General features: G+C 43.5%; 1 protein-coding gene across 2 annotated transcripts in view; it reads left to right on the top strand.

Annotated features, from left to right (window-relative positions):
* SCYL2 (SCY1 like pseudokinase 2) overlaps window positions 1–27,143 on the top strand; it is a 72,606-nt gene that overhangs the window by 28,772 nt on the left and 16,691 nt on the right. Inside the window, exons 7-15 of one of the 2 annotated variants that reach the window (XM_040344329.1) lie at window positions 2,421–2,537; window positions 4,364–4,489; window positions 4,588–4,764; window positions 15,143–15,154; window positions 15,246–15,368; window positions 18,525–18,638; window positions 20,917–21,049; window positions 24,005–24,123; window positions 26,930–27,030. In XM_040344329.1, coding sequence (XP_040200263.1) covers window positions 2,421–2,537; window positions 4,364–4,489; window positions 4,588–4,764; window positions 15,143–15,154; window positions 15,246–15,368; window positions 18,525–18,638; window positions 20,917–21,049; window positions 24,005–24,123; window positions 26,930–27,030 — 1,022 coding nt within the window. The remainder of the gene's footprint in view (window positions 1–2,420; window positions 2,538–4,363; window positions 4,490–4,587; window positions 4,765–15,142; window positions 15,155–15,245; window positions 15,369–18,524; window positions 18,639–20,916; window positions 21,050–24,004; window positions 24,124–26,929; window positions 27,031–27,143) is intronic. The other variant, XM_040344330.1, reaches the window with a different exon arrangement.

Below are 27,143 nucleotides of genomic sequence, written 5' to 3'. Positions count from 1 at the left end.
GGTGTAGGGTGACTGGTCTTGTACCGTCTCCTGTTTTTTTTCTGCCGGCCGCCTGCAGTGGATGGAACCTGCTCAGCCCCTCCCACAGCTCTGCTTTCTGCACAGGCTATCTAATGGTGTCACCGCTACTTTACCACGCAATGGCATTTGAGCACATAAAGTGAATTTATACCCTTTGCAGCTATTGATTATATTGAAATGAAAATTCTTGTATCCAGAGTTAAGCTTTAAAGTTGTAGGTTCAGTAATAACCCTTTCACTGCCAGGACCATACAACGCACACTCTTGCCTGTCCGATGAAAGTGCGCTGCCGCCTGACTGCTTTTTACACGAGTTTAGCAAGATTTCTAGCACCAAACCTCCTCCATAATGCTAAACTGATGACCTATAGGGAGCTTCTAAAGCAGGGATATGCAATTAGCGGACCTCCAGCTGTTGCAGGACTACAATTCCCATGAGGCATAGCAAGACTGACAGCCACAAGCATAACACTCAGAGTCAGAAGCATGATGGGACTTGTAGTTTTGCAACAGCTGGAGGTCTGCTAATTGCATATCCCTGTTCTAAAGTGTCACCTATGGAAAATTTAGGGTACTGAAGTTTGACACCATTTGACGGCCACACACACATTTTAAGGTTTGGGTATCTACAGTATCTCACAAAAGTGAGAACACCCCTCACATTTTTGAAAATATTTTATTATCTTTTCATATGACACTGAATAAATGACACTTTGCTACAATGTAAAGTAGTGAGTGTACAGCTTGTATAACGGTGTAAATTTTCTGTCCCCTCGAAATGACTCAACACACAGCCATTAATGTCTAAACCGCTGGCAACAAAAGTGAGTACACCCCTAAGGTGGATGTTAGAGACCTTGTGCTCCTCCACCTTCCATTTGAGGACGCCCCACAGATGCTCAATAGGGTTTAGGTCTAGAGACCTGCTTGGCCAGTCCATTACCTTTACCCTGAGGTTTAGCAAGGCAGTGATCGTCTTGGAGGTGTGTTTGGGGTTGTTATGTTGGAATACTGTCCTGCAGCCCAGTCTCCAAAGGGAGGGGATCATGCTCTGCCTCAGTATGTCACAGTATATGTTGGCATTCATGGTTCCCTTAATGTACTGTAACTCCCCAGTGCCGGCAGCAACCCCAGAAACTTCCAGTGACCAATATAAGAGAGTTAGAGCAATGACACCAAATTGAACACACCTGCTCCCCCTTCACACCTGAGACCTTGTAACACTAAGAGTCACATGACACCAGGGAGGGAAAATGGCTAATTGGGCCCAATTTGGACATTTTCACTTAGGGGTGTACTCACTTTTGCCAGCGGTTTAGACATTAAGGGCTGTGTTCAGTTATTTTGAGGGGACAGCAAATTTACCCTGTTATACAAGCTGTACACTCACTACAAATTGTAGCAAAGTGTAATTTCTTCAGTGTTGTCACATGAACAGATATAATAAAATGTTTACAAAAATGTAAGGGGTGAGATACTTTTGTGAGATAATGTATTAACTTGGTGCAACCTCGTCTTTTTAAAATTTAACAAAAGATTGGGTAATCTATTGCGTTTGTATGCCCTAACATTAATGTAATGTCTTTTTTTTATTTATTTTTTATTGTGTGAAATAAAAAATGGAAACTACCGCTATTTTATTCTCTAGGGTGTCTGCTTTCAGAAAATATATAATGTTTTGCGGTTTTATGTAGTCTTCAGGTCTAGAATGTTTTTTTTAAATGTGTGCAAAAGGGTTAAAGCGGGGGTTCACCCTGTTAAAAAAAAAAAAAAAATGTTTTTTTTTATTATTCCATTACTTTCGGCATCGTAGCGCGAGCTACGGTATGCCGGTCCTAAATTTTTAATCCCCGTACTCACTGTGCTATCGTTGATTGAAGAATCCGGGGAATGGGCGTTCCTATGGTGAGAGAAGGTGATTGACGGCCGGCCCTGGCACGTCACGCTTCTCCGGAAATAGCCGAAATAGGCTTGGCTATTCACGGCGCCTGCGCATAGCCTGTGCGCAGGCGCTGTGAATAGCCGAGACCTACTCCGGCTGTCTTCGGGGAGCGTGACATGCCAGAGCCGGCCGTCAATCATCCTCCCTCTCCATAGGCACGCCCATTCCCCGCGGGAGTCGGATTCTTCAATCAACAATAGCACAGTGAGTACGGGGATTAAAAATTTAAGACCGGCATACCGTAGCTCGCGCTACGATGCCGAAAGTAATGGAATAATGGGGTGAAGGAGGGTGAACTACCGCTTTAAAGGAAAATTATTTCAGAATGCTCGAAAATCTTTGACTCTGACAGGGGTACCTCTGACATTGATTTAGTGAACATACTAAAGCTCATGGTAACAAAACGATGTCTTTTCATTATTTTGTCTTTTCATTTGTGTTGTGTGTTTTTTTTTTAGCTGACTAATTTAAGTCCAAATGTCCTGGTGAATATCCCAGAAGATGCCCGGCAACACTTGAAACTTGTTCTAAATGTAACGCCAGCAGTTAGACCCGATGCTGATCAAATGACAAAGGTGAATCCAGTTTACTAAGTTAATATAATATTGTCTATGGCAACGTTCTCATTGTTTAGGATCAGGTGTACCGAAGATGCTTGTGAATATCACCTCGTAGAGACATTATTTCAGTAGATCTGACCATCTGAGGGATCTGTTAGCTGAGCGTGCAAATTTATTCACTGTGCAGACACTGGTGCTAGCATTATCTAAAGGCCTGTACACACGATCGGATTTTCCGACGGGAATTGTGTGATGGCAGGTTTTTTGTCGGAAAATCTGACAGTTTGTATGCTCCATCGGACAATTGTTGTCGGATTTTCCAACAACAAATGTGGGATAGCATGCTTTAAAATGTTCCGACATTAATTTTCTGGATTATCCTATCGTGTGTGTGTGTGTGTGTGTGTACACAAGTCAGTCGGGGAAAAAAATCTAAAGTACAAACACACATGCTCGGAAGCAATGCTAACAATAGCACAACATTAGCAGAAGTTGCCCAAAGGGTGGCGCTAAAGAGCTGAAAAAAACATAGTTTCGTATTTGTTGGCTGACAAAGTTTTGCCGTCTGTATGCAGAACACGTTCACGGCCAACGCCCTTCGGACAAAAGTCTTACGCTTTCTCCGGCGGAAATCCGATCGTGTGTACCAGGCTTAAAGGGTGAACTATTTGCCAAAATGTGATGGGCATCAAATAATACATAAGACATTCCAGTCATATCTGTACCCACATTCAATTTAAATTTCTATTTTTTTTTTTTTTTTGTTAAACTGCAATCTAGAGCAGGGGCGATTTTTCTCCAAAAAAAAAAGCTGGGACTTAAAAAAAAAAAAAAAAAAAATCAAGGTGTTTTTTTATGGACACCGCGCCGGTCCTGAGGAGCTGCTCTCAGGAGTTTTTAGGCAAGGCCGAGGCTTCGGCCTACTCTGCGGCGTCCGGACTCGCGGACTAGGCCAAAGCCGTGGCCTCGCCTAAAAACTCCTGCGCCTGTGTCAGCGCCGGTCCTGGTGAAAAAAAAATAGAAAAAAATGGAATTTGCTGAAAATCTGAATCGATTTGACATCGCAACTCGATTCTAGATTCAAATCGTTTTTTCCCCCCAGCCCTACTACAAGCTAATGTCTTTTTTGATGAACCTGATTATCTGTTCTGGAAGTTGTCGGCTACATTACCTAAAAAACTGAATTTCTGCAGTCATTCTCACCTTGGCTGTAAATGAGCTGTAAGGTTATGCTTGCCTTTATCTGCTGTGTGCTATTTGTGTGACTTGAAGTTAGGTTCTTTTGTTTAGGACTATACATATACATTAAATTCAGTGTTAATGTTGGCAGCAAATTTCAATTTAGTTTTAGTCTTAGAGCTAAAATGGCATTTTAATTGTAGTCCCATTTTAATCTTCTGCAATTGTTTTAGTCATATTTAGTCGACTAAATCTCAAGGATGTTTTAGTCGACTAAAACTCACTTTAGTCATCAAATCTAATGGGTGTAGTTAAATTGTAATGCAGCATTTAAGGATTTCTCTACAATTTCCAAACTCACTATATACTGCTGGAGTGAAAAATCTAATATGTTATTATTTATGGAATTGAGGTATTAACATGTACTACAGACTACTGTTACTTTTGACGTCAAATTTCAATTTTAGTTTTAGTCTTTTGACTAAAATGCCATTTTAGTTTTAGTAGTATTTTTAGTCATCTCAGTTGTTTTTGTCGTATTTAAGTCTACTAAAATGGTATTAAGTTAGTCGACTAAAATGTTTTGGTCAATGAAATTAACACTGATTCAATGTCCTCATGAGTGTAATCTCAGTGTAAAACCCTTGTTTGTTATTTTGCAGATTCCATTTTTTGATGATGTTGGTGCCGTGACACTGCAGTATTTTGATTCCCTTTTTCAACGGGATAATCTCCAGAAGTCCCAGTTTTTTAAAGGGTTACCCAAAGTTCTTCCAAAACTGCCAAAGGTATGTATGTATGGAACAAAAAAATGCATTGTTATAGCAATGCATATAACGGCAAGTCTAAAATAAGAATTGGTTTCATTTTCTTCTTATATTTTCAGCGAGTTGTTGTACAACGTATATTGCCAGCACTGACTTCGGAATTTGTGAACCCAGATATGGTTCCATTTGTGCTGCCCAATGTTCTGCTTATAGCAGAGGAGTGCACCAAGGAGGAGTTTACCAAACTTATCCTACCGGATCTGGGCCCTGTCTTCAAGCAGCAGGAACCTATACAGGTGTGTTTGTTATGCATCTAATTTACAGTAGCAGTTTAACCCCTACATGACAGAAGCTAACGCCTGAACACAATTTTGGTGAATTATACCTTGTTTTTTTCAGGATGAATTGGGCTTTCATTTGCTGGTAAATTAATTTTGGATATTAGGGTTGTCCCGATACCACTTTTTTTTTTTTTTGTTTAAAAGTTTTTATTGAAAGTTTTTCAAAAGAACAATATGTCATTTAACATTGGTACATGTATAAGATGCGTCAGTGCCATCTAACATATTCATGTCGGGAGAGAAACTCCCCTAATCCTACAAAACATAGTCAATGAACTCCTCGAGCGAGCAGATCAAAATGTCAAAACCAGTAGTGTGAGCGCCATTTCAAGATTCCTACTAATACTTTAGTACCGCTCCGGTCCCATAACCCATGGCACACCGGACGCCCCTATAAGGGATCACGCTGCGTCCCGAGTACCAGGGTCAGGTGCCCGGGCCGGCATAAATCAGCCGCACTCTGTCCCCTCGGGGGATGAGGTCTGCCCGCTCTCGATGCGACCCCACAAAGTGGGGCCTATCCTGAAATTTAACATCCTACCCGACAGCAGCATCAAGCACCAAGGGAGGTGCTTACAGGGGGAGAGAGGGAAAGAGATAGAGAAATGTGGTAAAGAGGAAAATGACAGAGAAGCTTAGTGAGGATCAGGATGGGGTGATCCCGCCTCCAGGTGGTACTCCAGGCAGGAGAGAAACGTTGCAGAAGGTAGCCCAGGGTTCCCATATAGATCTGAATTTGTCAGTCTGGTCCGCCCGCTTTGCTACTATTTGTTCTTGTGACATTATCCAGGAGACTTTCCTCCTAAACATCTGGAAAGAAACTGCGGGTTTCTTCCAAGCTTTAGCTATGGTCATCCTGGCCCCCAATAAAATGAAAACTGATAAAATCCTGGAGTGTTTAGGTAGGCCTGGGATGCACTGATTCAGGAGCGCCGTGTTAGGCTGTGGAGGTATCCTTTTCTCTAGCAAGGAGCCCATGGTGCGGAAGACTCTTACCTTCCAATTCGCATCCCCTAAAACATAATGGAGAGGACCCCGGGAACATTCTAGCCAGTCTAGAGGGGACGTAATACCACCTAAACATCACCTTAAGACTAGCTTCTATGAGACATGTATTGAGAATACCTTTATATGCTCGCTCCGTTGCTCGGTGCCAGACTGCAGTGCTCCAAGACGTGTTCAGTTCCTCCTCCCAGACCCAGGCGTACGAGGGCTTATCAGTCTTAGACATCAGGGTCATATAGATTAACGAGATCCCACCCCTCTGATCCCTAGAGTTTGCGCACCAGTTTTCATAAGGCGTTATCCTGGGGGGAGATGACTTGTCCTTCCAGATAGTGTGGAGATAGTGGGAGATTTGGGAGAACCTAAAAAATTCCTCGGTGGGCATATCCAGTTGTTTTTTGCAATGTTTTAGTGTCAGTGGGCCCTCTCTAGCTAGGAAGTGACCTATCCTGTACATTCCTTTATCCGTCCACCACCGGAACGCCTTGATGTCCATCCCTGGGGGAAAGTCTGGGTTATGGAATATGTGCGAGAGGGGTTTCAGAGGGGAAATCAGACCGGGGCGTGCGAATAGTTTAGAACATAGGGCTACGGAGTGAGATAGCGTGGGCGTTAAAATGGCTGGTCTGCGTTTGGAGTCACACCCCAAGACATAATCAATGGTATGCGATGGGATGGCCTGCCTCTCCATTGCAAGCCAGTCCGGTTTCGATCCCTGGAAGAAGGCCGTCGAAATTTGTGTTAGTTGGGCCGCTTGAAAATATCCCCATAAACTAGGAAGCCCCATACCTCCTTTGTGTTTTTAAACGATAGAGAACGCCTGACGGACACCTATACCCCTTTTTCCCCCACACAAACCGGGTAATCTCTGCTTGGAATTTATTAAGGAAATGTTTCGGTACCGCGATCGGGAGCGACCGGAATAGGTATAGCATACGTGGCAGAAGGGTCATTTTTACCGCGTTCACCCGGCCCAGCCAGGACAGCCCACATTTAGCCCACCTCCCAATATCCCCTCTACACTTGCTGATCATCGGGGGGTAGTTCGCTTTAAAGAGACCTTCGATATGGGGTGTGAGCTTGATGCCTAGGTATGTAATATGTGAGGGAGCCCATTGAAAGTCGAAGGTATCAGTGAGCTGTTTAAGTAGGTCCGGGGGAACTGAGATATTTATAGCCAGAGATTTGCCCACATTTACCCGCAGGCCAGACACCTCGCTGAAAACCCGTAGGGTCTGGAGTATTTTTGTCGTGGAATTAAGGGGTGATGTGACAAAGAGTAGGAGGTCGTCCGCATACAGGGCACATTTGTGTTCCTTTGGTCCACAGATTACCCCCTTAATGTCAGGATTCGACCTCAGTGCTACCGCCAGCGTTTCGATAGCCACTGCAAACAGGAGCGGGGAAAGGGGGCACCCCTGCCTGGTCCCTCTGCCAATTGGGAAGGATTCAGAGTATCTGCCCATAAGTCGCACCTGGGCAGAGGGGCTGGAGTAAAGTGACCCAATGAGGCTCAGGAAGTTGGGTCCAAACCCCCACCTTTTCAGAACCTCCCTCAGGTACGCCCAGTCTATAGTGTCAAAAGCCTTATGTAGGTCTATAGATAATAAGAAACCCTCCTGCCGCGGTCCTCCGTCCCACTGTGATTGCAGAAGGGAGACGATGTCTATAGCCCGTCTGATCTGGTCTGTTCCCTGTCTCCCAGGGATGAAGCCCACCTGGTCTTTGTGTACATATGAGGCTATGAAGCCGGACAGTCTGTTCGCTAGTATTTTCGTCATGATTTTAATATCGTTGTTAATCAGTGAAATGGGGCGGTAATTACACACCTCGCTAGGGTCCTTATCTGGTTTCGGAATGACCGAGATGTAGGCAGAGTTTAGGTCTGTCCCCAGTTGGGCTCCATCCCTGAGAGAGTTGAACAGTCGCGTCAAGTGAGGGGCCAGGCATGGACCAAATTTCCTATAGTAACCGGTGGAGAAGCCGTCCGGACCCGGCGATGAACCCAGCTTGAGGGCCTTAGTTGTGGACAGTACTTCCTCTTGAGTGAAAGGGGATTCCATGATGTCCCTATGTTCCCCCGTCAGGGATGGCAATGGGAGATCGTCCAAAAAGTCCTTCCCTGCCGGGGAAGGGGGCGTTTGAGCAGGCTTGTATAGCCCCAAATAAAATTGAAGGAATGAGTCCATTATTTTAGTTGGGTTCTGTGTCAGCTCCCCTGTGGGGACTCGTATTTTAGGGAAAGCAAGCGCCCGCTGTTTGGGGCTCAGTTTGGTGGCCAGGCGTGAGCCTATCCTATCAGTTTGGGAGTAAAACCTAGCCCCGGACCACCTGAGGTGCTTCTCGGCCGCAGTCGTCAGTGATAAGTTAAGAAGAGCTCTCGCTTCGTCCAGTCGGGCAAGCGAATCAGCCGTAGGTTGGCGTTTGTGTGCTTTTTTCAGCTTATGAAAGGTCTCTGTAAGCCTGATATTGTCAGCCCTATGTTCCCTTTTAAGTTTAGCAGCTACCTGTATCAGTTTTCCCCTGATGACCGTTTTGTGCGCAGCCCAGACCGTGGCAGGGGAGACTTCAGACGTTGTATTGATAAGGAAATATTCCTTAATGTCCTCCTCTAGTAAGGAGCATTGGACCAGATCGCTTAGAAGCGACTCATTTAGGCGCCAGCGAGGCGGGTTTCTAGAGCCCGTTGGCCTCCTAGTGAGCAGAGTGACCATTGAGTGATCTGACAGGGGGGTGTCTACAATCCTGGCGTTACATAGTAACGGAAGTGTCGTGGCGTGGGTGAAAATGTGGTCAATCCTGGCATAGGAGTTGTGTGGGGCAGAAAAGTGGGTGTAATCTTTTGTGCGTGGGTTTACTTCTCTCCAAACATCAATTAACCCTACCGAGTGGAGGAGCTTGGCTATGTTGGAGCTCTGTTTGGAGGGGCGTTTAGGTTTAGATGTGCCGTTAGCCGTCTTATCCAGTGAGAAGTCAAACGCCGTATTCGAGTCTCCCCCCAAGAAGACAGTGCCCCTCAAGTGTGGTTGTAGTTTGCGTAATAGTGAGTCAAAAAAGGGTCTTTGGCCCTTATTCGGGGTGTAATAGGAGACAAAGGTGTATAGTTCCCCGTCGATATGGCCTGAGACCAGGATATAACGGCCCAGCGGGTCCACTATTGATTCCATCAAGGAAAGGTTGATGTGTCTGGCAAAACATATGGCCACCCCCTTCGTTTTAGTGTCAGCCGAGGCCAGGTAAAATTGGGGATAACGGTGGTGGAGGAACGTGGGTCTGTAGGTGGACGGGAAATGCGTCTCCTGCAGCAGAAGGACGTCTGCGTGCATAGAGTGGTATGACTGGAGGAGCTTCCTGCGTTTAACGGGGGAATTTAGGCCCTGAGTGTTATGGGAGATGATCTTGAGTGTTGGTGGGGGGGGACCTGTGTCAGCCATGGATCAGAGGTTTGGGAGCCCCACTATACCAAAGCAGCCTACCTGTGTCCTGTCGAGAGTATACCCTCCGTAGTTCGGGCACTCGTAGCGTCGCGGGGCCCTGGGTCTGGGCTGAGGGACTGGAATCCATCCCGGAACCGTGGAGCACCCCTAGGGAATTGTGGAGAAGTCAGCAGTAAAAGAGGTGAAAGAAGGGAGAAGAGAAGACAACATTAATACATAGCTGCCGCAGAGCAAATATAATCTCAAATTTAGTGAACATTTCTTGACCGTATACCGGGGGTCCCCTGACCCCCCCCTCCCCGGGGTGAAGTGGGCAAAACTGCCCTCACCCCAAAAAGTTTAGGGCACCGGTATGACCCTAAAACCGGGCTACCGGTAACGGATCTGGCTTCACCAAAGGTGATCCTGATCCAATGGAGGTGCACTGAATCCACCACGGCCTCGTCACCCCTATTCTATCACTTAGGGCTAACCGGGAGCCTATGATACCCAAAAACTAAACGCCCCTTCCGTGTAGGCCAAGGCCCACAAACTGTAACCGAGCCCCCAACAAAACAAAACTAACCTGAGGCGGGAGAAAAGGAAAAGGGCCAGTATCCAGTGACTTGCCCAGTATTAAAAGATGCCAGCCTGTGGAGCCCGTGGGCCATGTAAAACCCACCCCCCTATCCTAGTACGTTAGCCTTAAAAGAACTGAGATCCATCCCCCCCCCCCCCCCCGCTCGACCAAACTGTGACCTTGATTTTCCCCTAGCCTCCTATGCAAGGTTTAGTTGTGCGAAGATAAACAATTCCTAGCGATCATACTGAAGAACCTAGTCCCCCCGGGAGCCCCAGAGCTCCCGAAATCGTATCCCCCCCCAGAGTCCCAGACCAAAGTCCCAGTCCCTAAGCCATGACAAAAGAGCAACACAAGCTAAGAATAAAAAAAAATAAAAAAAATAACTGCTTATCAGAGTTCCGATAGGCCTCAACAAGGCAACCAGTTCATGGCATAGGAAGACAGTTCCCATAAGGGCCAACGTTGGGACCGGGGGGGAAACAGGGACCCTCCATACCAATGTGGGATGGATAGTTCTTCAGTGGTCCAGACCAGTCAGGACTGGTATTACTTCAGATGATGATTCTCATGTGAAAGAGTTCTCCTTGGAACGCTTGTGGTTCTGTGTCAGCCAATTCTTCTGCAGCGGGCTTGCAGGCGGCGGTCTCTTCGTGGATCCAGGTGTCCCCCTGCCGGACTGTGAAGATGGCGGTTCCAGGACAATCGGTCCTAGTTGGGTTAGTAGGCGTTCCCCCTCTGGGAATGATGAGAAGCCGAAATTTTTGTTTCTGTAGGAAAAATTCACTCGTAGCGGGAAGGACCATCTATAAGTGATTTCTTTTCCCATAAGGACCTGCAGCAGCGGTTTGAGTGAGCGCCTCTTCTGCACTGTGTAAGGTGACAGATCCGCAAAAATTTGGATATTGTGGCCGTTTAAAGTGAGATTGTCCGATCTCCTAGCTCTCCTCATCACCTCCTCTTTGACAGCATAGTAGTGCGGTTTCACAATGATATCCCTGGGCAGGCCATCCGATCGGGGGGATTGTAAGGCTCTGTCAAGCTCAAGACGGTGCTCAGCTATGTCCGGGATGAGGCTTTTAATCAGGGTTTTCACTGCAGCTTGTACCTCCTTGTCCGATTCCGGGAGCCCCCGCACCCTAAAATTATAGCGTCTCGATCGGTTCTCGAGGTCGTCGATCTTAGCGAATGCCGTCTCCAGTTGATCCTGTACCTCTTGTAACCTAGTGGAATTCTGATTGATACGTGCTACTGCCTGGTCCGCCTTTTGCTCTATAGTGTCCATCCTCATCCCCAACTGCAGCAAGTCTGCATGGATTGATGATGTAATTTGTGCTGCGTTCAGTGCCAGGCTCCTGGACAGCATTTGGGAGAAAGCAGCCAGCATAGAGGGAAAGTCAGTGGGGATGGGGGCCTCCTCCTGCACCTCACTGACAGTAAGCAGCAGGCCTGTATGTGGGTCAAGCATGGGGGTAGTGGGGAATGCAGATCCCATCCTGCCCAGCAGTGATTCCGTGGATGAAGGAGAAGCTGCTGCAGCTAAGGGGGGGAATCCAGTACCTGGGGATTGCGGGGGGGAATGGTCCTGGTCGGCTATGGAGTCCTCCTTCTGCTCCGTTTCCAGCAGGCCTCGTGGAGCCGCCATCTTGGCATAGCTGAGGGGGCCGGGAGACGCCGCCATCTGGCCTGTTAAGTCCCTCCGGACTGGCGGTAAAGACATCCGCGGGTTCGGGGGTGCTTCCCCTACCCGATGGTCCCGGTGTGAGAGCTGTGGGGGCGTTCAGTCAGCTCCGGTGAGCAGCGTTAGGCCGTGGTGGAGCGGAGCTTCAGACGCCGGTGGCCATCTTGAAAGCTGCGCGCATGCGCCTTCGATACCACTTTTTTAAGACCGAGTACAAGTACCAATACTTTTTTTCAAGTACTTGCCGATACCGTTACTTTTTTTTAATCTCATTTGACAGTGGCACACGTGCCAGTTTTTTTTTTTTACAATGTTTTAAGGGGGAGGGGGATGGACAGTGTCGGTGTGTTTTTTATTTTATTTTTTCTTAATTTTTACAATCGTGTTTTTTTTTTATTATTCATTGCAATTCTTTTTTTTTTTTTTTTTTTTTTTTATTATCGGCTCTGTTGGGGGGCTTTGGTGAGATATCAGGGGTCTTAACAGACCCCTGACATCTCCCCTTTGAGACAGGGAAAGGTAATAGGGACACATATTCCCCAGTACCTTTCTCAGCAGCCTCAGCTGCGCTAAAAATGAATGGAGAGAAGACAGCAGCTCCTCTCCATTCATAAACTGAAACATTGTAAACACAGTTTACGATGTTTCAGTTATGTGAATGAACAGAGTCAGTGATCACTGACTCTGTACATTCGGAAAAGGTATGAGCCGAATTTACCGGCTTCTATCTCTGCTCTCCATCCTGACAGATCGAGGGAGACCGCAGCACAGAGGGCGAGAAGAAAGGGGAACAGCAGCACGGAGGGGAAGAGAGGGGGACAGCAGCACGCAGGGGGAGAAGAGAGGGGACACGGAGCAGCACGGAGGGGGACACGGAGCAGCATGGAGGGGGACAGCAGCAGAACACAGGGGGGCTGGAGGAGGATGCAGGGACAGTCAGCAGTGATTGTGTGTGGGAGAGTTACAAGCACCGATCACCGCTAATTTCACCAAGGCATCTGAAAGCCGGACTTTGAAATCTATACAGGGTGATCAGTACTTGTAACTCTCCCACCGCACTGATCACCCTGACTGCCCTGGTATCGGGTGAAGCATCGGAGCATTTTCCCCGAGTACAAGTTACTAGTATCGGTATCTGGACAACCCTATTGGATATCTCCTACATTTTTTATTTTTTGTTATTCTCATTTGAAAACTAGCCCGAAATAGTAACAAACAAAACAAAAAAATGTTTTTGTTTTTTAATTTAGCTCTATTTTTTTTTTTTTTTGCTACTACCACAACTTATCACCATAGAACAACCCTAAATGAACTCTGCTCCTGATGATCACAGTAATACCACATAACAATAGTGCACATTTTGCTTTTTTTTTGTTTTTTTTTCATACCTAAAATACATTGAGCTTTAAAAAAAAAAAAATCCTACTTCATGTACGGACCTTGCTTTTTTTTTTTTTATTAAACTTTTTTTTTTTTTATTAAAAAAAGAACCAAGGTACAGTAGCATGCCATAGTACACAACAGGAAGTACATAAGTGGTGTCCAGAGTATTAAACCACAATGCAGACTTAACAATCAGAACTCTTCAGGGTAAGTACAGTAGTGATATAATTACATATAGGTAGATTCAGTAAGAGTTAGGCCGACTTATCAGTAGATAAGCCGACCTAACTCAGAATCTACGCTGACTTATGTTTAAGCGTGTGCTCAAACAGAGATACGCTTGCGCCGTCCTATCTTAGATTGCAATATTTTGGATGGCCGCTAAGTGGCGCTTCCATTGCGGTCGGCGTAGAATATGTAAATGAGGAGATACGCCGATTCACGAACGTACGCCCGGCCGACGCAGTACTTTTACGCCGTTTGCGTAAGAGATAGGCCGCGTACAGTTAGAGCTAGGCCCTATTGGAATAGTAATGTCAAGTATGGCCGCCATTCCCACGCCGAAATTCGAATTTTTTACGTCGTTTGCGTAAGTCGTCCGTGAATCGGGATTTACGTCGTTTACGTCCACGTCAAAATCAATAGGCCCGTGCGGCGTACTTGGCCACAATGCACACTGGGAAATGTAGACTCCCGGCGCATGCGCAGTAAGAAAAAACGTAAAAAACGTGAGGTCAAGCCTCATTAACATAAAACACGCCCCCCTCAAACACATTTGAATTAGGCGCCCTTACGCCCGCGCGCTTTAGGCTACGCCGCCGTAAGATAGCAGGCAAGTACATTGTGAATCATGTACTTGCCTAGCTGACTTACGGCGGCGTAGCCTAAACACGCTAAGCTACGCCGACGCAAGTTTGCACCATCGTACCTGAATCTAGCTAATAGTAACTACATCCAAGGCCTACGAGCCAAGTAGAGCGTGGGGATCGAGGACAGGGAGAGGAGGAAATCGTGGTCAAGTTAGCATAACGGGGAGGTGTACCACACGCAGCCTAAACATAACGGCGCTTCCATCTAGGATGTGATGGCACTGCAAACAGAATAAGACAAGGGTACATAGATGGGAAACCTCTAGACATTGTGAAAAATAAAGGGAAAGAAAAAACCAATAACCTAGAGCCCCCAGGGCAGTATCATACACTGACATTGATCTTTGACCCTGACATTGACTCTAACTATTCTTGACACTGCGATAGATCAAACCTTGACCTAGTGTTTGTTTTTTTTTTTTACAAACACTTTATTTAGAAGAGAAAGCATACACAATTGTTGGCTTTACATTGCATTGTCCTTCGAACTGAAAATAAGGGAAAATACAAAAATAGTTACCGGAACAGGGGAAGTCTTCTGTTAAAGATGGTACTATTGAGCAGATCTTTTTTTATTGGCTGATGTGGTCTTTGGTCCATATTATTATACAGGATTTTACAACAGTTTGCACAGTGCTTTTCAGTATAAAGACAAACAGTATAGCTACATTATAAATCATAACAAGGGGGTTGGGAGGGCCCTGCTCGTGAGAATCTACAATCTAATAACGTATCGCTCTCTTGAGTGTGATTTTTATTTTATTTATTTTTTATTTTGTTTTCTTAGTTAGATATAACATTGACCAGTATGCAGTCCAACTGTCAGAACACAACAGCAAAGTAGATCGCTGTACTAACGTTGCATAGCTAGTACAACGGGTCTCACCAGAGAAGACAGTTTATTATTTTTTTTGGTTCAGCCTGCTCGATTGAACGCAAAATAAATCTGTGTATGCCACACTTTAGATCCGGGTCAAGCGTTTGTTCCACACTGATAATTACAATCACAATTAAATAGAGATGGGTCTTACTGTGTTTTAAAAGGAAATGCTCATGTAATATTTCCCTTATCGGCAACCATTCTTCCTACTTTACACAAAATATATCTCTCTTTTCGATCTAGTAGTCTATTAAAATGTGATCAAAATTCTTTCTCTCTCTAATTTTGATCCATTTTGTTTGTGTCATTCTCTCTTGGTTACTGTCTATACAATACAGCATCTAGTATTTAATATTAAAGTGTGAAATTAGAGCCATCATCCTGGGTTAAGTACATTAAATATGCCTTTTATTTTTTTAACCAGTCTTTTTTTAAAATGCTATATACCGTAGCTTGTTTTGTGATTTTTAAATTTGATATCATTTCAAAAATGTGTTGTCTCATTTTTCATGCTGTCAGGCTAGCAACATGGTAAGTGAATACTATTGAGTTCTGCTATTTGTTTTACTCGCTTTGTCTTTCTAGAGTGACAGTATTAATGAAGTGTTTTGTATTTGTTTAGATACTTCTAATATTTCTGCAAAAAATGGATCTCCTTCTCACCAAAACTCCATCAGATGAAATAAAGAACAGTGTGTTACCCATGGTGTACCGGGCGCTGGAGGCGCCATCAATTCAGATTCAGGTATGTGAGCCGTATCTGTACATTTGCTGGCTCCGTGACAGTAATTCCAGTCCTCCTGCATGAAGGTTTATTGATGGAAAAGTGTGGTTCTGCGTAGATAAGTCAATCAGATACACTTCATATTTTCTTTTACCTTTTAATGTGTAAATTATCTCAAGTTGTCTTTGCAAGACAATATTTAGAAAAAATGCAAAAAAGCTGCCCCATTTTTCTATAAAACCTTTGGTATCTGTTAACAGCCAGTGTTAATTTCGTCGATGAAAATAACAGTTTTAGTCGACTAAAATATGACTAAAACAATTCGGATGACTAAAATAAAACTAAAATGTCATTTTAATCAAAAGTCTCAAACTAAATGGAAATTTGATGTCAAAATTAACACTGCAGTACCATATAAGAAAAAGTAAGGGGCATCTACCAAGCTGCTGAAAGAAAAAAAAATTAGGAAAAAAGCCTTTTTTTCTTCTTTCTTTCTTCTTTCTTCTTTCTTTCTTCTTCTTTCTTCTTCTTTCTTCTTCTTTCTTCTTCTTTCTTCTTCTTTCTTCTTCTTTCTTCTTTCTTCTTTCTTCTTTCTTCTTTCTTCTCCCTTCCTTCCTTCCTTCCTTCCTTCCTTCCTTCCTTCCTTCCTTCCTTCCTTTCTTCTTTCTTCTTCTTCTTCATATTTAATGATGGTAATATATTTAGGTAATATGTACATTGGCATTACAGCCAATAGAGTTTACAGTTTTTTGTTTTTTATTTTAAAGTTGCACTTCTGTTGTCAAAAAACAATGTATTTGTATATGAAACGTGGTTTTATTTCTAAAGACGTTATATATCACAATGGCTAAATCTGTGTCTGTAGTGCATGTTCAAACCTTAACCACTTCACCCCCTGGAAGTATTTACCCCCTTAATGACCAAGCCATTTTTTTGCAATATGGCACTACGTCACTTTAACTGACAATTGTGCGGTTGTGCGACATTGTATCCAAACAAAATTGATGTCCTTTTTTTCCCTCAAATAGAGCTTTCTTTTGGTGGTATTTGATCACCTCTGCCGTTATTTAGTTTTTGCGCTATAAACAAAAAAAACTATTTTTTACTTTCTGCTATAATACATATCCCCAAAAAATATATAAAAAAGCAGTTATTCATGCGTTTAGGCCAATGTGTATTCTGCTACATATATTTGGTATAAAAATCGCAATAAGCGTATATTGATAGGTTTACGCAAATGTTATAGCGTCTACAAAATATGGGAAAGATTTAGGGACTTTAAAAAAAAAAAATATATATATATATTTTTACTAGTAATGGCGTGTATCAGCGATTTTTTTTTTTTTAGCAAGACTGCAACATTGCGGCGGACAAATCGGACCCCAAGTGACACTTTTTGGTGACCAGTGACACCAATACAGTGATCAGTGCTATAAAAATACACTAATCGCTGTATAAATGGCACTGGCAGGAAAGGGGTTAACACCAGGGGCGATTAATGGGTTATGTGTAGAACTGTTTCTATCAGGGGGGATGGACTGACAGGGACTACAGAGAGATCACTGTTCCTGATCACTAGGAACAGATGATTTCTCTCTCCTCCCCTGTCAGAAATGGGAACCGCCTATCTGCTTAGGCAGATCCCCATTTTGCCTCTCTTCACTGCGATCGTGGGTGGTAGGCGGACATTGTGTCAGGCGCGCCCGCAGTGCCACATGCACAGTTTGCGCAGCTGAGCTGCCTTGCTGCAGTATATATTCAGAAGGCGGTCAGCAATTGGTAAAGAAGATGTAAAGGCAGTCTATGTGCAGCAGCCACCCCAGCACCTCCTAATTACTTACCTGAGCCCCATCTCTCCCCAGTGATGTCCACGAGTGTCTTAACCGTCTGCGACTCTCATCCTGATTGGCTGAGACACAGTAGCGGTGCCATTGGTTCGCGTGGCTGTCAATTAAAGTCAGTTGGCCTTTAAGGGAGAGAGGGGACAGGCTGGGTCAGGGCTCCTTGTCTGAGTGGACTCAAGGAGCTGTGACTCGGCTCGGGTGCCCCCATAGCAAGCTGCTTGCTGTGGGGGTACTCGATAAGAGGGAGGGGCCAGGATCAGCAAAGAGGGACCCGAGGAGGATCTGTGCAAATCCACTGCACAAAGGAGGTAAGTATAACATTTTTTTTTTTTTAAATGAGACTTTACAATCACTTTACCATAAATAATAACGTTATTATATATTTACTCCAGGAGTATATGGGTTTGTCAATTATAGAGAAATGCTTAAATAATGCATTACAATTTAACTAAACCCAATAGATTTTAGTCGATTAAAATGTACTGGAGATTTTAGTCCACTAAAATTAAGACTAAAACTAAAATGACATTTTAGTCGAAAGACTATGACTAAAACTAAATCTAAATTTCACATCAAAATAACACTGTTAACAACTGTGCTTACAAAAAAAGGAAACATTTGTTACTATTGATACAGAAATAAAGCAAAGCAGACTTTGATATAATTGATTAAAGCGGGAGTTCACCCATTTCTAAAAAAAAATTTTTTCTTCCCCTAGATTCCTGCTCGTTCGGTCTAGGGGAATCGGCTATTTGTATTAAAATAGGTGCAGTACTTACCCGTTTTCGAGCTGCATCTTCTTCCGTCGCTTCCGGGTATGGTCTTCGGGAGCGGGCGTTCCTTCTTGATTGACATTCTTCCGAGAGGCTTCCGACGGTCGCATCCATCGCGTCACTCGTAGCCGAAAGAAGCCGAACGTCGGTGCGGCTCTATACTGCGCCTGCGCACCGACGTTCGGCTTCTTTCGGAAAATCGTGACGCGATGGATGCGACCGTCGGAAGCCTCTCGGAAACCTGTCAATCAAGAAGGAACGCCCATTCCCGAAGCCCATACCCGGAAGCGACGGAGAGGATGCGTCTCGTAAACGGGTAAGTACTGCACATATTTTTAAATAAATAGCCGATTCCCCTAGTAATAACGAGCAGGAATCTAAGGGGGAAAAGTGCCCTCTAAGGGTGAACCCCCGCTTTAAATAATTCAAATCTCAAAAGTGGTGCTGCAGTATTATGTTATTACTTTTCGGCTCTCCAGTGCTAGATGGTTAATTTTGGGTGGATTTGAAATTTGGTCGTTTCAATGTCAAACTAAAATGATTCACTTATTCATTTTTAGGAGTTGTGCCTAAACATTATTCCTACGTTTGCAAACCTCATAGATTATCCGTCCATGAAAAATTCTTTGATACCACGTATTAAGACTGCTTGCCTACAAACCTCTTCTCTCGCTGTAAGTACTAAAAAGAAATCCATGCAGTCTTTGAAATGTTTACACAAGTCCTTTTTTTTTTTTTTTTTTACTTGAGATAGTATTTCTGTAGCTTTAATATTAGAGGGAGGGTGCAAAATATTCTGTCGGTATTTTAATGCTAACATGTACGTTTCTAAAAGGTTTGATGTTCTGAGGTTCACATGCATGCCTTCATAATCAAATAGAATACCCATCTTCGCTCACCACACTGGGACAGGCAAGATGGAATTCACAATTGGAACTCCAGGCCAAATCGTACCAAGCTTAAAACTCCCCCCCCCCCCCCCCCTCTTAACTCCTATTCTAACTAACCTGTAGATGAAAGATGCTTATTTCCTATTCTCGACTCTCCGGTCCAGTCACGTGATCAGCTCCCAGCGATGGCTGCAGGGGAGAGGAAGCAGGTATGACGACGAATACCCTTTAGTAAGCTTATGGGTCACATTACCGCCCAGGCATTCTATATGTTGTCCACACCCTCCTAAGCAAGGGGAGAGAGGAGTACTCTGAGGATAGTTAAGTGTAAGCACCTTCCTTCTACAGGGTAGTTAGAAGGTGGGTGGGAGCAGTTTTAAACTAAGTTAGATCTAGCATTGAATTCCACTTATAAAAAAAAAATAATAGCATAATTTTTTAGGATGATACTTTGGTAGGTCAAATTCTGATAGTAAGGTTTAAATGGTAGTAAAGGTCCTGTTTTTTTATTTTTTATTACATTTTAAATACCGTATTTATCGTCGTATAACACGCACCCTAACTTTAAGAGGGGAGGTTCAGGAAAAAAACTTTCCATAGCCCCCTGCGTATAACACACGGGAACAGTTTACCCTCTATTTTCAGGGTAAAAAAGTGAGTGTTATACACAATAAATACAGTAATATGTTACACTTTCCTGTTATGAGCAGTGATTTTTGCACAGGGCAACCCCGATCCTCCTCTTCTGGGGTCCCCTGCCGGTGCTTTCATCTTCTTTATGTGCCACCATAGGAAGCCACATTATACTAACACACTCTGTCCACCCTTCGATCCTTCGTCACATGATTTGATTGACAGCAGCAGGAGCCAATGGCTCCCACTGCTCTCACTGAGTCCTGTAAGGAAAGAGCAGCACTGGATTGAGATCGGGCTCAGGTAAGTATTGGGAGGGAGCTGACCATGGAATGTTGTTTTTTTTTTTTTTTTTTTTTTACCTTAGTGCAGAGAATGAATTAAGGTAAAAAAAAAAAAAATTAAACCTTTAACCACTTCCATACCGGGCACATATACCCCCCTCCTGACCAGGTGAAATTTCAGCTTCCGGCACTGCGTCGCTTTAACTGACAATTGCGCGGTCGTGCGACGTGGCTCCCAAACAAAATTGGCGTCCTTTTTTCCCCACAAATAGAGCTTTCTTTTGGTGGTGTTTGTGCACCTCTGCGGTTTTTATTTTTTGCGCTATAAAACAAAAAAAGCAACAATTTTGAAAAAAAATTCAATATTTTTTACTTGTTGCTATAATAAATAGCCACATTTTTTTTTACAAAATTGTTTTTCTCAGTTTAGGTCGATACGTATTCTTCTACATATTTTTGGTAAAAAAAAAAAAAAAAATAATAAAAAAAAAATCGCAATAAGCGCTTACAAAATATGGGACAGAATTATTATTTTTATTTTTTTTACTAGTAATGGCGGCGATCTGCGATTTTTTTTTATTGGGACTGCGACATTATGGTGGACACATCGGACACGTTTGACACATTTTTGGCGCCATTCACATTTATACTGCGATCAGTGCTATAAATATGCACTAATTACTGTATAAATGTGACTGGCATTGAAGGGGTTAACACTAGGGGGTGAGGAAGGGGTTAAATGTGTAGCCTGGGTGTGTTCTAACTGTTGGGGGAGGGGGGTGACTGGGGGAGGTAACCGATCTGTGTCCCTATGTACAAGAGACACAGATCGGTCTCCTCTGTCCCCTGACAGGACGTGGAGCTCTGTGTTTACACACAGAGCTCCACGTCCCTGCTCTGTCACTGTTGATCGTGGGTGCCTGGCGGACATCGCGACCGCCAGACACGCGCATCGGCATCTCTGGGACACGCCGGGCGCGCTCGCGCGCCCCCCAGTGGCCAGAGGAATCCAGGACGTCAATTGACGTCCTGTTGAGTTTCCAGAGCCACTGTGAAGCCGTCATTTTACATGCGGCCGGTATTCTAGTGGTTAAAACCACTTTAAAGCCTAATTTTTATGATTAAATATTTTTCTGTTTCCTCAGGTTCGGGTAAATTCACTGGTGTGCTTAGGGAAGATTTTAGAATATCTGGATAAGTGGTATGTACTAGATGAAATTCTGCCCTTTTTACAACAAATTCCATCAAGAGAGCCTGCAGTTCTTATGGGAGTTTTGGGTAATTATCATCTTTTTTTTTATTTTTATGTTTTGTTGTAATTAGATTGTATTGTACACACATATAGCCGGATTCAGGTAGGGCGGCCTATTTTTTAGCCGGCGTAGCGTATCGTATTTACGCTACGCCGCCGTAAGTTATAGAGGCAAGTGCTGTATTCACAAAGCACTTGCGTCTTAAGTTACGGCGGCGTAGCGTAAATGTGCCGGCCTAAGCGCGGCTAATTCAAATTGTGGGTGGGCGTGTTTTATGCAAATGATTAGTGACCCGACGTGATTGGCGTGGACATATTCCAGTGCGCATGCTCCAAATTGCGCCGCAAAGACTTATTGGTTTCGACGTGAACGTAAATTACGCCCAGCCCCATTCACGGACGACTTGCGCAAACAACGTAAAAATTTCAAAATTTGACGTGGGACCGACGTCCATACTTAACATTGGCTAGGCCAGCTTTTTGTTGGACTAACTTTACGCCTGAAAACGCCTTACGTAAATGGCGTATCTTTAGTGCGACGGGCAAGCGTACGTTCGTGAATAGGCGTATCTTGCTGATTTACGCATTCTAGGCGTAAATCGGCGTATACGCCCCTAGCGGCCGTCCTAAGTAGAAAGCTAAGATACGACGGTGCAGTTAGATTTAAGTGTATCTCATTTTGAGAATACACTTAAACATACGACCGCTTAGATTCAGAGTTACTCTGGCGTATCTACTGATACGCTGGCTTAACTCTTTCTGAATCTGGCCCATAGTTTAGAAACATAATTATGTTTTGTTTTTGTGCAGAATATATGATTTTTAGTGTAGCGGCATATGTTTTTCCTCAGAGCAAATGTGTCGGTGTTGGAACTGTTTTGATACTCTAACACTGGTAAGCTACCAATGGGTAGTTCTTTATGGAATAAAAACGTAAGAAATTCTATATCGCAGGAAATAAAATTATTTTCGAAAGGTTACAATTAATCGGTTTTCCACTTCTTGTAAATCAGCCCTTAAAGCCAAACGCTAGCCTATATATTTTTTTCTGTTGGGTTTCATTGCTGTTTTTGTCCTTTTTGGAGAAATGTCATTTATTTTCATAACCTCATCTTATTTCTTTTAATGAAAGGCTAAACTTAAAATCTGCGAGCCATGTAGAAAACCTAATATGTTCTTGGCATTTAATGATTAAAATATTCAGTGCAAAAGAAAATTCTAATGTAAAGCTAATCTCCAGCTTTTAGTGAAGTTTAAATGGTTTGTTTGGACCAAGCTGGTCTAAACAAACTATTCCCTTCACTAAGTGATGCAGCGGCTCTCAGCACTGCATGTATCCTCCATTGCATACAGTATACAGTGCAGTGGATTGGGAACTTTTCATCCCACACACGGAACAAAATCGAGTCATGCTGAGCTATGCTCAACTTTTCACAGATAGCTTTGTATATTATGAATTAATATAAATATTCCTTCGGCTTGGCTGGGGCGGATAGGCAGACAGATAATGTCACAATCTATTTAAACTTCATTTGAAAGATATCAGCTTTACATTATAATGATGATGAAATAATGGTAAAGTAGATATGATACTTTTTTTGCAACGTAACATTTGCAGCCATGGATATCTGAACACCCGTGCATCCACTGGCATTATTACCTGAGATAATATAACTAAGATAATTTTGTATAGTGGACTTTCTGTGATATGTTTGTATCTTTATTTGTTTCTTTACTTGAGGGGTGGGTGGTTAGTTTTCCCAGGGGGCCTTATGAGAAACTTGGACTATTGTGGATGGTGGTAATTCTGCTCAATATTAATCCTGGACCTGGTAAGGACCTTAAGAATGTAATCATATAGAAAACAAATACACAGTGCCAGGAATAATAGGTATAAAATAGGTCGGTAAATAGGTTTCTTTCAGATGGGCGGTCAGGGGTGGTAAAAACGGGTGGCTAAGATGCTGGTGTGATGAACAGGTGCATGGATCCTGGGGTTTGCAGCGGCAGGTGCTAACACAGGAAGAACTTGGCCAGGTAGCAGATTGGTGGAAGAGTGTCAGGACATCTCCTAGACCCGGTGTGGCCAGATGTGGCCCACGGAGCCCTGTGATGTGGCCCGCGACCTCCTCCTCTGGAATGGCGGCTTGGCAAGCCCAGATCGTAGGTTGCCGGCCCGCAATAACTGCAGCATCAGTGTTGTGAATGAAGCTGGTAGTAGAGGAAGAAAGCGGCTGCAGAGCCCCATAAGCTGATGCGTCCTCTACAGCGCCGGCCTTTACCACAGGGGGAGTCTATGGCAAAGTTCAGCTAACCCGTAGGATAGACACAGGTGTACTACGCTGTACCCGCAGTGTGAATGTGAAAGCAGTCTTGGGCCCTTTTCACACAATCAGCCTGACCAAATGGGACCCTCAATTCCCCTCTATAGAGCAACAGATATCTGTTTGCGCCCATCTATCTCCAATCTGAAAAACAGAAAGGAATTTGTTCCCTTCCATCTGGGCAGATCGGAGGGCCTATAGAGTAGCCATGACCTGTCATGCGCCCGCTCCGCTCATTGTGGCCCGCGACTGGTTACCAAGTTGCTTAAGTGGCCTTCGCTCTTCAAAAGATTGGACACCCCTGTCCTAGACAATGCTATTCTGCCAGAACCAAGCCCTCCCCACTGTACCGATCAGCTTCTAAGGCTCTCCCCTTCCAGTTCTTGCAGCTCTCCACATGAACATCTGTCAGTGAGCCTCTCTGTGCAACTTCTTCAGCAAAAACCTTACAGGCTCATGGAGGCATGCTGACAGTGAAGGCATGGAGGGGTGAATAGGGACAGCCAAGGTGCCAGGTGTGGCCCTGGGGATGCAATTTGACCAGGCTAGCATTAATTGCTATGCATTTAGCCCCATGATGTTTTTATTTGTTCCGTTTTGTGTTTATTACAGGCAGTTTATGACATAAAATAATATAAATGTGTTTTATCCTGGCAGGTATTTATAAGTGTACCTTTACTCATAAGAAGCTTGGCATTACTAAAGAGCAATTGGCAGGAAGAGTGCTGCCACACTTGATTCCCCTGAGTATAGATAATAACCTCAATCTCAGCCAGGTGAGTTTGACTTTGTAGAGTGAAAATCAAAAAGAATACATCATAACTATTATGTGCTACAACAGTAATATTTTTATGTTTTGCATGACCAGGACTCTAACTTTCCAGCTAGAAAAATCATAACCAATATGTTTACTACATCATCATACACAGTATATTGGCGCTGTGAATATTTTGTCAAATTTACGTAATTTTACATATTTGCAAAGATTTCACACAGCCTCTGAAGTGATGGCCTGAGAAGGAACTATCAATGCACAGGAAGTTGCAGGCTCACCTAATCAAATAGTATGGTGAAGAATTTAAAACTGATCTCCAGCATTTAGGGAAGTTTAAAGCAGAACTAAACCCATCGATTTAACAGTTTCAGAAAACAGTTATTATATTGTCAGGTCCTGGAAATGGAACTGTCACATTGATTGTGCTCTTAACCAAACCGTCAAACCATCAAAAGGCTGCTGTGATAAATGATCAAATCAAATGTGCAGCATCATGGCAGCTGAAGATCAGAGGTCAAGATGGCAGCTTCCTTGGTTGGAAACGTTAGAGTTTAGTTCGGCTTTAAATGGTTTGTTTGGCTCACCTGCAGAGTCGCAGTAAACATGCTCAGCAAACTGCAGGAGCCTCAAAATAACCCACCTTCTGCTAAATGAGATTAGGCACATTCCACAAGTGAAGTACCAGCACTTGTGGGAAGCACCTAAACTTGTACCATCACCTGACCATTAGAAAGTCATTATTTAAATAGGACCTTTAGTGGAGGGGGACACTATTTGTAACCAACGCTTTGATTTTGGTACCAAATGATGCTTCCTGTACGCAAGTAATATTGGGAGAGGCTGTAGTCCTTTCTAAGGTTGTTTTACAGTAGCTGAAAATTGACATTAGTACTTTATATGGAAATCTAGACAAAACTGTTTTAATGGCGGGAAAAACAAAGTGCTTTTATTGCTATCTTTGTCCCTTTTGGACAGAGTGCCCTCACTTACTAATCTGGTCATCACACAGGAAATACAAGGAAATCCCCACAAAGCAAAAAAAACTTGGTACAAGTTCTACCTGTTGCTTGCGGTAAAAATTAGCTGTTGCCAAGCAATTTTAAACTTTCAGCTCTGTAACAACTTGAATGCCATGCCATAGACACAGCTATCACAAGTTACAGATGTGCTGCGATTGGCCCTGTCTGTACCATGTGAGCACTGTGGCCAATGATGGAGATCATCACAATAGTACACAATGAATGGCTATGACTGAAAGCCAATTTTTTGAGTACAGCTGACTTGCGACTGGTCACATGGGGCCGGCCCGACACAAGGATCTGTCATCCGGTGGCTACAGTGGGTGAAAGATCGAGCCGCAATGTGTTCGTTAGAACCCACAGGAGACGTATTTGGGAGTATGTCATATGATGTCCACCCAGGATGGGAAAGCTCCCACTTGCCTGTCATTTGACCATAAGCTGGGCGGGAGGCAGTTAAAGATTGAATTGTCATTTTATAGTTTTTTTTAAATAAACTGCACTTATGATAAACAAAAATCGCAGCTGCAACAATCAAGCGAGATATTATCACAAAAATGACAATTGGTGAACAAGTATGTTGCTCTTAAATGAAATAAACAGTAAATAATATAAACAAGAGAGTCCAAGAGACACAATAGTGAAAGTTTGAATGTTGTGTCGCCACCTTCCTCCACCTTGTGCGACCACCACCAAAAAAAAAAAAGACGTGTCCTTACCAAAAAGAACTTTGACCACCTATTACCGGGCGTCAACATAGGCTTCTGCACTTGCATGCTCTGGAAGAAGTCAGATTAGCAACGAAACCGGTCGAGCGATAGCGTCTTTTCTTTTCATCGCATTTGCGGAATCTACCTCTGAAACCACTGTGTCCAGTACATGCTGTTTTAATTGTCTCTTCATGTAAGTGCATTACCTTTATTAAATCCTGGTAAAAAAGGTTTTACACTATTTTGGCGTTTGTCTCTCATTTGGGGTATATGACCTGATGTCACGGTTGGAGTAAAAGAAACCTGATGTTTTTCCCGATGGTAGCTTGAAGTTTCTGTTGAGTGGATCTCTTTACTGACGTGGAGTGATTCCAAATATACAAGCCTATGTTCACCCCCCGTAATAGGTGGTCAATGCTCTTTTGTAAGGACACATCCTAATTTTTTTGGTGGTGTTCGCACAAGGTGAAGGAAGTTGGTGACACAACATTCGAACTTTCACTATTGTGTCACGTTTGTGACTTTTGGACTCGTTTTATATTATTTATTTACTGTTTATTTCATTTAAGCACAACATACTTGTTCGCCAATTGTCATTTTATGGCAGCATTTGGCTTTAGAAAAACAGTCAGTCGTTGCAGACTTGGTTTAATGTACCTAAAATGTTACTATTTTCTTGTAATAAAAGAATACTAAAGAGCCCTGGTTCCAATCACATAACCTATTACTTAGTGTAGGACAGTGATGGCGAAACCTTGGCACCCCAGATGTTTTGGAACTACATTTCCCATGATGCTCATGCACTCTGCAGTGTAGTTGACCATCATGGGAAATGTAGTTCCAGAACATCTGGGGTGACAAGGTTCGCCATCACTAGTATAGGACATGTGGTCTGCTAGTCCTGTGCATTATGGGACACATGTCAGCAGAGTCTTTAGGCAAAACTACTGTCTTGTATTTCCCAGTTAGACTGGGTGATTCTGCAATGTAAACAGCCCTTGGTAGAAAGGTACAGAGACCACGATGAGAGTGATTGTTTATGCTTTTAATAATTTACAGCCTTTACCTTCCGTTGCAGTTCAATTCATTTATGGCTGTGGTTAAAGAGATGTTGGGCAAGCTAGAGGCAGAGCATAAAACCAAGCTGGAGCAGCTTCATGTTATGCAAGAACAACAGAAGTAAGTAGATGTTACCTTAAAGGGGTTGTAAAGACAAAAATATGTTCCTCTTAAATTAAAGTCTGACAGTAGCTGATAAAGTAAAAGGTAATGTTTTGCATTATAACTAGTTT

Source organism: Rana temporaria, chromosome 3, assembly GCF_905171775.1.
Source record: "Rana temporaria chromosome 3, aRanTem1.1, whole genome shotgun sequence".
NCBI classification, from domain to species: domain Eukaryota; kingdom Metazoa; phylum Chordata; class Amphibia; order Anura; family Ranidae; genus Rana; species Rana temporaria.
This window is presented reverse-complemented; position numbering and strand designations above follow the sequence as displayed.